This window comes from Giraffa tippelskirchi, chromosome 2, assembly GCF_054371585.1.
Source record: "Giraffa tippelskirchi isolate mGirTip1 chromosome 2, T2T-mGirTip1v1.2.pri, whole genome shotgun sequence".
Classification (NCBI taxonomy): domain Eukaryota; kingdom Metazoa; phylum Chordata; class Mammalia; order Artiodactyla; family Giraffidae; genus Giraffa; species Giraffa tippelskirchi.
The window spans coordinates 109,169,116-109,182,074 of NC_137276.1; the positions used below are offsets into that span (position 1 = coordinate 109,169,116).

Consider the following 12,959-nt stretch of genomic DNA (forward strand, 5'->3'; position numbering starts at 1 on the left):
AACAAAGGTTGTACACAATGTTCATATCAGCTCTGGTTGTAATAGCAGACAACTGGAAACAACCCAGATCTCCACAAGCAGGTGAGTGGATATACAAACTGTGGAACATTCATGCAATGCCTCATTACTCAGCACTAAAAGGAATAACCATTGATAAACACACCAGTACCTGGTGAACCCAAATTAATCACTCCGAGTGAAAGAAGCTAGACAAAACGTACATATCTACCATTCCATTTATATAAATTACAGGAAATGCAAACTGATCTAGTGACAGAGTGGATCTGTGTTTGCCTGGTGATGGGCATCAGAGGGGATGGATTGAAAAGGTGAAACTTTGGAGTATCTTGTGGTGATGTTTTCACGGGTGTATACAAACGTCAAAACGTATCAAATTTGATTATGTGGTTGATCGTATATCAATTACACCAGAATCAAGTTGTCATTAAGAAAAAAACCCTAAGAATGGCTCAGGTTGAGTTTAAAAGCCTCGATCCCCACATTCCCTACACTCCTGGGAATGCCCATGCAAGGGCCCTAAGACACGGGGTGGAGGGGTGGGAGTAGGGATATGGGGGTGGGCAGGAAGAGACCCAGGGGGACGGAGACCTAACCCCATTAACGCTTTGGCTGCCGTTGGCACCAGACCTGCGAAGGAGGCTCAGCAGGGTCTTCGCACTGACCCAAGGGTCTCCAACCTCCCTGCTGGCACCTCCATCCCCATCACCTTATCCCTTCTATCGCCTTCATAGTCCCCATCCTGGGGACCAGGGACAGGGTTGGACTTGGGCAGGGACGGGGCTCTCGCGCCCCCACGTCCCCGCCCACATCCCAAGAGACACACTCGCGTCTAAAATCTGCTCCCAGGTCCGCTCCACGCCTTCCCACAGGCTACGCCCCCAGGCCCCGCCCGGTGCAGCCTCTACGGCCCCTCCCAAGGCTCCGCCCCCCGTCTTTACGACTGCTTTGTCCAGGCCGCGTCCTGCACACAGGCTCCGCCCATGCCCCGCCCCTAAGTCTCAGGCCCTGCGTTGCCCAGGCCCCGCCCCGTACCACAGCTCCGCCCCAGACCCCGCCCAGGCTCGCCCCGCCCCGCCTCTCGCCCGCAGGCACCGCCCCACGAGCTCAGGCCGAGCCGCGTGTCTCCCGAGCGGCCGCGGACGTGGGCTCAGGCCTCGGGGTAGCGGCCGCGCTCGGGCGTGGCGCCAGGTCGGGCTCCGAGCGCCAGGGATCCTCAAGCACAGCAGTCTCCTGTCGCGGCCGCGCAGGTAAAGCCCCCGCCCTACCCCAGAACGTGGACACCTTGCCCCCGTCCATCCCCCTCCCTGGAGTCCCGGGGGTCCCTAGGGTCTGGGGCCCGGGGATCCCTAGGTCCGATATCCGGGGTCTCCGGGGCCCGAGCCCCGCCTGCCCAGGCCCCGCGCGGCCCCGCCACTCCACGCCCAGCGCGGGCCGCGCGCCCAGAGCTTGGCTTTCCTCTTTTCTCATTTTTCTCTTTTTCAAACATAATTGAAATAAAAGGCGCCCGCGCGAGTGGTTGTTCCCAATAGGACCGACAGAGAAGAGCTTTAATATTAATAATTGTCAAAGGGATTGTCAGGATTAGCAAAGTGCTGAGCTTCTGACAGCAGCCTAGCCCCAAGGCGATGAGACTGCCCGACTGATTCTCAGGCGCGGCCAACCATCGCCCCTACATTCCAGTTTCTTAAGAAAACCCTGCAGCCCCGTCTTCCTGCTTTCTAGCCTTGAGCTGCTAGAAAGGGGTGGACTCCCATTACCCGGTGCTGTCCAAGCCCTTGACCCGCCCCCCCCCCCAGGGTGTGCGGTGGGTGTGTCCAGGGCAGGGTGGAGTCAGTAAATCACAGAGACACCCCCCCCACCCCCCAATCCCCCTTTCGTCTCTGCGCTGGTCAAGAGTGTCTGGAAGTCAGAGTGTGCCCGCAGGTCCCCAGCCAGACCACGGCCAGCAATGCTGATCGCTTCTCTCTTTTAGAACCAAAAGAGGACACCTGGCCTGTGAGGGAGGAGAGTTTACATCTGCGATGGTCCTTGCACAGAGACCGCCAGGCCATGGGGCAGCGTGTAGCCTGCAGCCCTGAGTGACAGCAGCATCCTCTCTGTCCCCAGGTGGTCAGCATGGGCCCAACAGGCAGACAAAGCCCCTCCTCCCTGCCGGTCCCTGCAGGAGGGCCCTGCCTGCTCCTGCTTTTCTGCCTGAGGCTGGGTGCCTCTTGCCCACAAAACTGCCAGTGCCCTGACCACGCGGGGGCGGTGGCTGTCCACTGCAGTGCGAGGGGCCTGCAGGAGGTCCCCAAGGACATCCCCGCGGACACTGTGCTCCTGAAGCTCGATGCCAACAAGATCGCCCGCATCCCCAATGGGGCCTTTCAGCACCTGCAGCAGCTGAGAGAGCTGGACCTGTCGCAGAACGCCATCGAGACCATCGGCCCTGCCGCCTTCTCGGGCCTGGCCGGGGGCCTGCGGCTGCTGGACCTGTCTCACAACCGCCTCCGGAGGATCCCCAAGGACGCGCTGGGCAAGCTCAGCGCCAAGATCCGCCTGGCGCACAACCCGCTGCACTGCGAGTGCGCCCTGCAAGAGGCCCTGTGGGAGCTGAAGCTGGACCCCGACTCAGTGGACGAGATCGCCTGCCACACCTCGGTGCAGGAGGAATACGTGGGGAAGCCGCTGATCCAGGCCCTCGACTCTGGTGTCAGTTTCTGCAGCGTCCACCACAAGACCACCGATGTGGCCATGCTGGTCACCATGTTCGGCTGGTTCGCCATGGTGATCACCTACGTTGTGTACTACGTGCGACAGAACCAGGAGGATGCCAGGAGGCACCTGGAGTACCTCAAGTCCCTGCCCAGCACCCCCGTGTCCAAGGACCCCACCAGCCCCTCGCCCTAGTGCCCACCCACCTCCCACCGCTGCCGTGGCAGATAGGACTGGCTCTGCCGCTGGTGTCCCTCAGGGAGGTGGTGACGTGGCTACTTCTGCCCAGGGCTCCACCCACTCAGAGCATTTTCCTTCAGGTCCAGCAGTTTATCCATCTGACCCACTGATGGGGAAACGGGCTCAGAGAAATGGGAGGTCTCGGGCAGGAAGTGGTCCATTCAGGACGTAAAGCCAGGCCGTCCATCCTAATGTGTTTCTTCCACTCTGGGAGCCTGTCCCATGGGGCGCCCACAGGGTGGACAAGCATTCAGGGACAAAAGAGTGCCTGCCCATGAGTGAGGCTCCCCAAGGAGGTGGGTGTGCAGCTTGTCAGTTGAAGGTACGGGTCGTCTACACTGTGGAGCTGGTTTGCCTCTGCTTCCCCAGTATGTCCCAAACACACCTGACCACAGGCTCCCTGCAGAGCCAAGTGGTAAAGACCAGGTTTTTCTACAGAGGTAAGTGGAGCGTGTAACCTTTGAGCAACTCTTGTTTGTTTATTCTCAGAGTGTTTGTTAAGAGTAACACGCAACAAATTTCAGTCCAGTGAGAAGGAGAAAACAAAACAAAACAAAATCAAAAACCAAAAAAATAATTAAACCACGGAGAGAACCTGACACGGGTCCAGCGTGGCTCATGGGAAGCTGTGTCAGCAGCCAGATAAGAGTAGTCCTGCCCGACTCCCGCCCTGTGGGCTGTGTCCTGCCAGGGAGCCCATCATCGGGGGTCGCTACGTGCCTTGCTTTTCTACTCACTGAAGCAGCTCCTTTCCAGTGTTCGAGAGCCAAAGGGAGGACCAGTGTCTGATGCTTCAAGGCGGGCTGCTTCCTCTCTCCAGGAACAGGAACTCTCTCCTTCTCAGCTTTGCTGCCAGGAATCTCAGAGCAACTTTACTGCTCGGTTTTCCTATCTAATTCATGTTCAGAGTAGACCTTACCTCCACCTGCGTACCCCAACTCTGTCTTTCCAGTTTTATTTTTTAACAGCCTTTTTGTATGAGTGTTTATATTTTAAACTACTTCAGATATTTTGAGGGGAAGCAAGCTAGGGTTATACTGCTCATGGATCTGAGGTATAAAGGACAGGAAGGGCAAAGGTGTATGAAGGTCTGTACTGGGAAAGCGTCGCGTGACCAGCCACGGGAAGCACATTTACGCATAGATGCAGAGATGCGGTGCCTGTAGCCAAGGGACCAGCAGTGGCAGCAGAAACCTGAAAAGCACATCTGAGCAAGGTCATGACTTTTCCATTGTGATGCGTTAAAGAGAAAATGACCAGCAGATGCCAACCCTTGTTCACGCCCCAGCACCCCACCTGCCTTTGCTGGGGGCACAGCAAGCACCATGTGAACAGGGGGCTCTGTGCTGAGTGTGGGGTGGGCGCCTCTCTGCCCGCTGCCCACTAGGGTGCAGGGGTGGAGGGCAGGGCTCAGACGATGCTCCGAATGACACCAGTCCTCAGGAAACCGATGGCCTGCCCACCCTTCCAGTGGCCGCTAAAGCTGAGCAGCCAGCCTGGGCGCCAGTCCACTTGTGGGACAGACGCCATGGGAGTAGGTGAGTGTGGGCTGACTGACCGGGGGACACAGGCTCCGTGGGTGAATTGGGCCCCCTCCCGCATCCATCCCAGGGTGAACACAGCAGGGACGGGTCCTGCCACACAAGGAGCTCGTCACCCCACAGGTTTGCACTCGAGGGTGGATGTGACCTTGGGTCCCTGGGTCAGGGGAAGAGAGGGAATTAAGGCCTGGATGGAGGTGGGGACAGACACCGGGGTCTTGCTGCCTCGGCTCAGGTCCTGCAGGGGCCAGTCAGCCTGGGCACCTCCAGGCGCTTTACTCGCTGCTCTCACCCGGAATCAGCCCAGAGCCTCATGCCCTCAGGTGCTCTTCTGGGGACACACGGGGCACATGCAGGGCTTTCCCCTTATCCTTTGCTGCCGCCCGGCACCCAGTGCCCTGCCAGCTTTCCCCCAGGTGTGGGCCTGCTGGCTGTTGTCCACACAGCTGGGAAGAGGAAGTGGGCCCAGGACCCCAGAGCACCCCAGAAGGGCCCTCTCCCTCTTGTCTTGAGCCCAGCAGCAGGGGGCTACCAGGCTGTCCTGGCCTTTCTGGGCTCCTTAGCCCTCATGCAGTCTCCTGGCAGAGGTTACCTCCTTCCCAAGAACACCAGGATCCCACCCCCAGGAGTGGAAACTCCTTCCTGCTCACTGGAGCCCCTGTCGGCCCTGGGCTCTCCTGGGAACCCAGCCCTCCCCTCGCCCCTTGCCCCCTCATTTCTCTGTCCTTCCCTCCCCTCCTTAAGGGACTCCTGAAGATGATACCCAGCGTCTCTTGCTGCCATGTGTGAGCCTGGACACCTCACCACCTCCGTGGGCCCTCAGACTGACCAGCCACCCACACCTCAGCACCCTGAGTGAGCATCTGCCTGTCTCCTAGTTCTGCAGAGGCCAGGGTACAGCCAGACCAGTCGAGGGGACCGGTGTTGATGGTGGTGGGGACGTGGCAAAGGGGGTGCCTCAGTCGGGTGGCAGGGAGGCAGCAGCCTTTGTGGAGTGTGGGTGGACCCCAGCTCTTGTCACAGTCAGTCCAGAAAGAGACATCTGCGTACAACACTGGTCAGCCCTGTCCACCAAGCCCCTCCTGCCTTGGGAGGCAGCTCTTCACAGGGTCTGGGGGCCAGGGTGGGATGATTTGGGGCGAGTTTATGGGGCTGAGGGTGGCATGAACAGACTGGCCTGACAGCCACCTCAGCTGGGCCTGTCTTCCTTCTCACAGGAGGCCTAAGGGCAGAGGAAAGGGGAGGGGCAGCCCCCCAGGAGCCCGGTCCCCTCTCCCACCGCTCTGGGCTGGGGTGGGACTTCGTGCTGGCTTGGTCCCCGGCCTCAGCATGGACGGTCCCCTTGGAAACCAGAGCCCCACCCCTGATCTTGACCCTAACCCTAGGCAGGATCCCCACACTTGCAGCCCCCTGACCAGCCCTGATGGTCCTCTTTGGACTTTGGGACCCCAGGCTCTCAGGTGGTCCAGCAGTGGGAGATGAGCAGGTGTACCGTGAGCCCCCAGCAGAGCCACTGGGACACAAGCTGTCCCTGGCATGGAGCCACCTTCTCGGGACCTCCAGTGGGCACAGCAGCAACGGTGGGCACAGGCCCGGGGCACTCCCAGGGCACCATCTGGGGTGGCACTGTGCAGCTGCCCTGCTGGCCACCTGCCTGCCCGGCACTCCCCGGGCTCCCTTGCAGCGGGTTCTCCAGAATCCGGGCCTGAGTTCTGGAGAACAGGCCCAGCAGACCATGGAGGAGGTGGAATGGTCTGGACTCTTGGCAGGAGCCTGTGGTGGTTACCTGGAAGCTTGGCCCCAAACCCAATTCTACTGTCCTCCCCGTTGTTTTTGAACCCTCAATAAACCTCTGAGCTCATGTCCACTGGAGTGGACTCTGTTGTTGCAGTTCGGTGACCACACCAGGTCTGACCCGCCCTCACGCCAGCCTCGCCAAGTCCTGGAGCCGCTAGCCCTACGAGCCGAGGGCTGAAAGAGCCAGGTCGGGATGGAGTGTGGTGGGTGCTGGGCCTCCCTGGACGGCTGGATTGGCTTGTGATGGCCAGTTGTCAGGCTTTAGGAATTTTGTGAGCCAGCTGACGTCATGATGAAGGTTACGGGAGACTCTACTTCAAGGCCCTTGTCAGCAGCTACAATCAGGATCCTCCCTCCTGCCCAGGGAGACTGTTAGCACCGCTTCTGGGGTCCCTTGGGAGCACCACGGGCACCCAGCAAGTGGGTTCTACTTTCATATCATCCCTGCTTCAGGCTGGTTCTGAGGGAACAGTGGCCCCTAAAGACATCCGGGCCCTGGTCCTGGGAGCCTGTGAAGATCGGAGATGGGCAGCAGCGAGGACTGCGGGGGGTTCAGGTGCCAGGAAGCTGGGAGAGGCCGGCACGGGGTGTTCTCTGGAGCCTCTGGGAGGAAACGGCCCCACATACCTCGGTTTAACCCAGGAAGACCCATGTCAGCCTCTGCCCTCCAGAATTTTGAGAAAACAAATTCATGCTGTTTAGGCTGCTGAATGTGGGTCCTTTGTTACAGCAGCTTCAGGGCTGAAACAGTCTCCCCAGTTTGAGAGTGGCCAGCGTGCCCGGAGCAGATGGCTAGCCTCTCCCTGTGGCCACCCTGCAGCCACCCTGCTCATCCTCACTGAGCCCTGGTCCTTGGCGTCAGTGCATGCTCCCTGCCTTGGCCAAGTGACCAGGAGTGACCTCGAGAACTCACCTCACACGTCGGCCAGATAAGTGTGAGGGCTGCAGTGGGATGGGAAGTCAGAGTCTGCCAGCCTCCATGGGCGCCCCCGCACCACACATGTGCGTACCACGCACCTACACTGTGCAAACGTGCACACACACTCCTGAACACATGCTGGGGAGGGAGGGGAGGTCTTGTCAACCCCTAACCTGGGGCCCTGGGGGCAGATGTGGGGGCTTCCCTCCTGAGTGCAGGCTGGGGGTGGGGGTGGGGTCAGGAGGAGGAGGGAAGGCTCTTTAGGGGGCAGCAGCTTGGACCCAGCTTGGAGGAAGGGCCTCTGGGTGGGCGCCCAGTCCAAAGTGGGTGAAGGTAGGCTGGGCATGGGGGGGCTGCACATGGGGGACCACTACAGAGGACGCTCTGACTGACAAGGTGAGGTCCGGTCTCAGCAGTGGCCAAGCCACACAGCCTTGTAGGAACCGCATGCGGAAATCAGCTCTCAGGCCCCAGAGGGCACCCTGGGCAGGCTGCCTGCTGGGAGGGGGCAGTGGCTGTGCAGGCATGTGGGTGGCGGGTACTGCCAGGCAGGGCGCCTCAGGGAATTCCCACCAGGCCCTGGCACAGTCGGTAATATTTCTATTTTCAGACAAGAAACCCAAGACTCCAAGGTCCGGGGGAGAAATGACAGACACAGGAGTTGGCTTGTGGGCAGCGTGGAGCTGGAATCCAGGCCTTCTGACACCCAGGCCTGGAAGTTCTCACTTGGGCCCTGGAGTGTTGTCAAAACAAAGAAGCGAGTCCTGGGTTTCGCCCTGGTTTGGAGAAGGGCCAGAGTCAGTGGACTCGCAGGTCCCCTCCCTGCCGACAGCTGCGCTGGCCAGGAGAGGGGATGCCCCTGCTGGGACCTAGGCCTGCCAGAGTCTACATCTGTACCCATAGTGACAGCTCTGGCCGGACAGGACGTTGTGGGGTTGACCTGGCTGTCAGAAGCAGCCCTGTGCCTGTCTGGGGTTCTGTGCAAAGGGAGATGGAGAGACAGTTCCCCAGAGAGACAAGCCCGTGGCTGACCTTCCCTGTGAGCCCAGCAGCTCTTGGAGGAGAGGGGCCTTCGGAGGAAGGGCTGCAGAAGCAGGAGAAAAAGATGCAGAGAGAGGGGCCGCTGGGCTGGGATGCTGACTCGGGAGCCCACGTTAGCAGCCGACCCTCACTAACAGATGGGGCAGCCAAGGCCCGGAGCACTGAGAGGACTTGCCCAAGGCTGTCGAGCTGCTGAACTCCCAGCGGGGCTGTGACCAGGTTGCCGGGCAGCAGTGGACAGCAGAGAGACATCCAGGAAACACCTGTGAAGCCTCCACAGCCAGGCAGTGACATGGGAGCAGTTAAGATGCTGAGAAACCCTGAAAGAAGAATGCATTTATGTCAAGACTCGGTGACCACAGCCGCCAGACTTATGGTTGTGGCAGATGTGTAGCTCTCAGAACAGAGGACGCTGAGCTGTCTGTCACCTGCTCAGAGTCCCTTATTTCATCAAGTCACACCGGCTGCCAGTGCCCCATCAGCCTGGGGCAGGGACCCCGTGAGAATGCTCACCCTGTCTTTGTACCCTCCGTGCTTTATGCTGCCCCACCCCCCACTCACTCAGACCCTCAGCAGGTCGGCGATGAGGCCCAGAGGCTTCTCTGGGCAGGGTTACCTCCATGCTGGAATTCTCTCAGGAGCCTGTCTTCTGAGATGGTGTGCAGGGTGGGCACTCAGGCCCCTTGGCAGAGCTCCGAGCCGCTGCCCCTGCCAGGCTCCACCAGGGCACCCCCTTCACCCACATGGGTGAGCTGGAGGGGGTCCTCTCAGGTGGGCACCCACCATTCTGCTCCCCAGAGCATTTAGCACCCCACTGTCTTGGCTCAGCTGGCATCCCCCTGCACCCACCTCTGGCACCAGCCAGGGTGGACTTTGCTTGGCTGGAAGGCCTGTGTCCTGCTATCTCTGCAAGGTGGTCACCAGCCATGGACAGTGGTGCTGCCAGAGGAAAGCCCCGCATACGGTCAGACAGGTCCAGTTCCCCCGCCAAGCTTCCCGGGCGTAGCCTTCTCCCAGGAACCACTGGATCAAGCACCAACCTTCCATCCTTGCCCCGGGCTAAGAAGTCGCCTTGCAATCAGAGCCAGTCAGTCTGGGAGTCACAGTGATCAGGACATCAAGACTGAGGTTTTCCACACCAGTAACTTGTAAACAGAACTGCTTCGCTCAGATTTTAACTGTTTAGCAGCCCCAGGAGAAGGAGAAGGACCCAGGCAGGTCCTGGTCTCCACAGCCGGCCCCGGAGTGCCTGTGGTTGTGATGTTGGCTCAAGACGCTGTGGGTGTGACTCACCAATTTAAGTCTGTTTTGCACCATTTGGTGGTGGAAGGGAAGGCATAGAGAGCAATTCAGAGAGAGGGCAGGTGAAGAAGACCCCACTGCCCACTGTGGTCTTGGAGGCGGAGGAAGTACTGAGACCCCGGGATGTGGGTGCTTCTGGAAGCTGGAAAAGGAGGGAACATTCACTCCTGGAGCCCCAGAAGGAACAGGCCCTGCCCCCACCTTGACCATGGCCCAATGAGACCTGGGTGGGATCCCTGACTCCAGGACTGTGAGGCAGTGCAGTCCCTGTTGTTTTAAGCCACTAAGTGTGTGATAATTCTGTCCCAGAGACACAAGTCTAAGGCGGGGGCTTCTGTGGTTTTGTAAACACACAAGTGGTACTGGTCTGCTGTCCTCTTTCCATGGAGATGAAGTAAGACAGGTAAGGTGGGCTCAGATTCTTGTACGCCCTTAATGGTCAAATGAGCTCACAAAGTTTTCATGCTGATTCTAGTAGGTTCTATCAACAGAGAGACTGTCCACAGGGCACCACTCTTTGTCTTTCTCACATTCTGTCTCTCTGCCCTTTGCTCTCACCACAGAGGCCAGGACTGGCTGGACTTTGATACACAAACAGTGGTGCCACCAGGCTGCTGGGCACGTCCATGATTATAACCTGAGGGCTCGAGGGTTCTGTAGTAAATACCTCGCTGGCAGCTGGCCTGAGAGCTTCTTTGTTATTATGGGAATTATAGACATGGAAGCAGGTCCCCGAGCTGGAGAATCGTTTGGAGGTTTGTTACAAAGTGAAGTGATCATGGACCCAATGGCCCCGGCTCCCAGATGTTTACCAAGAGAAATAAACACCTGTCCACACAAATTATCCAGTGATGTTTATAGCAGCCCCAAACAGAAACAACCTCAGGGCAGATAAATAGGAGAGTGATGGGCTATAGATACGACGGACTGAAGCCACAAGCAAATGGCAAAAAGCAGCAATGAAAGCAGAGAGCCTGCAGGTGCGACAGCTCAGATGAGTGTCAGAAACACTAACTTGAGAGAGAGACACAGACAGTGCCCTTCATGGTGCCATGAGAGGGATGCCTGAGGCAGGCAGGACTTCTGGAGACAGAAAGCAGATTGTGTGTGTGTGTGTGTGTGTGTGTGTGTGTGTGTGTGAAGGGGTGACAGGAAGGGGCACAGGGGACTCCTGGGGGGTGGAAATTCTCCTGGCTTTGTTGAGGGTGGTTCCACATATGTGTACAATTAGCAAAACTCACTGACTAGAACCCTTAAGGTTGGTGTATTTTTAATTAAATAAAATTAAATAAATCAAAATAAAATTAAGCAAAGGTAAGGGCCTTTAACAAATTTAAAAATAACATTCGAGTCATGAAAAGAGCCACAGACTCTCTGAGATGCCCTTTATTTCCCTCTGGGTTTGCTCTCATGTTGCTGGCATAGCGGATGGTTTCAAGGGCTCTCCTAATCTTGACAGTCTTTCTGTCAGAGGAGAAACCATCTTTGGGTATTATGTGTTACTGACGACTTTGATTCACTAACATGTGGTTTAAATCAGTAAATCTACCATCAAAAATGCGACAGGCTCAGCATTTTCTTTCAAATGGGATTTTAAGTCCAACTTTGTTCAGGAAAACCGGTGGGCAGATGACAAGGATGAGGGGCTGCTGTTGTCCACTCATGGGTTCAGGAGCTGTGCTGGGGCCACAGGGCACCCACGTCACGTCGCCCTGGCGTCACCTGAGGGAGGTGGGTCCTCCAGGGACCAAGGCTGAGGGGATTCAGTAACTGGCTAAGTCAAAACAGTGAGTGAAAGAACCAGGGTGGTGACTCCTCTCAGTCTGACAGGAAAGCTGTGCTCCTCACAGTCCTGCTGGACTGGATCTTCTCAGCAGTGCACAGCTGGAGCCCTGTTCTGGGAGGTGAGGATGGGAGCCCCTGGAGCACCTGCTCCTTGGATGGGGGAGGGGGCTCAGAGCCCCTGCTCTATGAGGGGGAGGGAGCTGGGAGCCCCTGGAGCACCTGCTCTGAAGTTCCAGAGGAGGAGCAGACATGAATGAGTTAACAAACATGAGCATCTGCATACTGAGGTATGCAGGTGAGAGTAAATCATGACCCTGAGGAAGGAACTGCAAAGAAAAGCAATTCGTGCAAAGATGTTCTTGAAGTGTTGTTTATCACAGTAAAGGCTGTTGAATCTCCGTGGATTAACAGAAGATGATCAGTCCAGCAAATTCCTGGATGTTCCCATAAAGAATGCAACATGGTTGTCAAAATGACAAGGATGTGGCCACATCACAGAGCATGCTAACTCCCAGGAGCTGCACGCGCCTTGGGAATGTTTATCAACGGGACAGATGCTCGAGAGCTGACTTCAAAAGATATAAATACTGGCATGCTCTCTGCGGTCATTCCCCCTGTGGTTTGCACTTGTAACTCAAATAGATCTTGATTGATGCGTTGTTTCCACCCCCAGAACAGAAATAGGATGTTGTTGGAGCCATGGTGGCACTGCTTGGCCAGGACAAAACCCCAAGTGGGGACAGGAGGCAGCTGTTCCCTCCATGTTGCTCCTGCGCTGGTGACATCAGTGTCCGCCGTCTGCTTCCTTCCTCCCTGGGCACCAGCTGGTCATCTGGATCACCCCAGGGGGAGAGAAGCTGTGTATGTGTGTGCTTGGGGAGTGTGGACAGGGCCCAGTGGGCCCCTCTCCTATGGACAAACCCTGGAATGGGAGCAAACACAGCTGTCTCGACTCCTGGGCACCTTGGCCCATTTGGGCATTTTGTCATTGGGGGGCAGGTGGGGGGCTTTCCAGGGAAAAAGTATGTAGAGAGAAGATGCTGGCAGGATTGGTTCAGGGGATTGTGGAGGCTGCTGAGCCCCAGATCTGCAGGGAGGCGGGCCTGGTGGAAACCCAGGTAGCTGATGGGCAGTTCCAGGTCTAGTGTGGCCTCCTGGGGAGCCCCCGTGCTCAGGGAGGCCCCCACACCACGGAGGGTGATCCCTTTACCCAGAGCCCATGGATTTAATGTTCATGTCACCAGACGCACAAAAGCCAACCATCCCAGGCATGGAGATAGGGTCTCAGAGGCCCGCTGTGCTCCTAGCCCAGATGGCCTCTCCTCTCCTGTGAGGGTGCCCTGCCTCTGGGGGCACTTCTGAGGCCCAGCTGCAGAAGGAGTACTGAGACATGGCACGTCATGGACCCCAGCCCCCAGCCGACCCTGCCTGAGGTGGAATGCCTCCAAGCCCTGGACCCTCCTCTTGTCCTTCTCACTGCTGCTCAGGCCTGGCCTCAGATCCAGTTAAAATCAGAACCCTCAGCAGACCCACACCCCTCTCAGGGAGGGTGGGCGATCTAGTGTCAAAATCAAAACAGGATGCCTGCTTAAATCTGAATCTCAGATAAACGTCAAAAT

The 12,959-nt window shown here is 57.7% G+C and overlaps 1 protein-coding gene across 4 annotated transcripts; it reads left to right on the forward strand.

Annotated features, from left to right (window-relative positions):
* Nucleotides 1-1,121: 1,121 nt before the first annotated feature.
* Nucleotides 1,122-10,396, forward strand: LRRC3 (leucine rich repeat containing 3). 4 transcript variants are annotated; one of them, XM_081570083.1, is made up of 6 exons: nucleotides 1,122-1,268; nucleotides 1,994-4,493; nucleotides 5,241-5,351; nucleotides 7,024-7,295; nucleotides 7,823-9,958; nucleotides 10,119-10,396. In XM_081570083.1, the coding sequence occupies exon 2, from the start codon at nucleotides 2,137-2,139 to the stop codon at nucleotides 2,908-2,910; it is 774 nt and encodes a 257-aa protein (XP_081426209.1). In that variant the 5' UTR covers nucleotides 1,122-1,268; nucleotides 1,994-2,136; the 3' UTR covers nucleotides 2,911-4,493; nucleotides 5,241-5,351; nucleotides 7,024-7,295; nucleotides 7,823-9,958; nucleotides 10,119-10,396. The 4 variants fall into 4 exon arrangements, with proteins under 4 accessions (XP_081426209.1, XP_081426210.1, XP_081426207.1 ...); XM_081570084.1 differs by lacking the exons at nucleotides 7,024-7,295; nucleotides 7,823-9,958; nucleotides 10,119-10,396 and adding an exon at nucleotides 5,949-6,361 and having other exon boundaries at nucleotides 5,241-5,390; XM_081570081.1 differs by lacking the exons at nucleotides 7,024-7,295; nucleotides 7,823-9,958; nucleotides 10,119-10,396 and adding an exon at nucleotides 5,949-6,361.
* The last annotated feature ends 2,563 nt before the right edge of the window (nucleotides 10,397-12,959 follow it).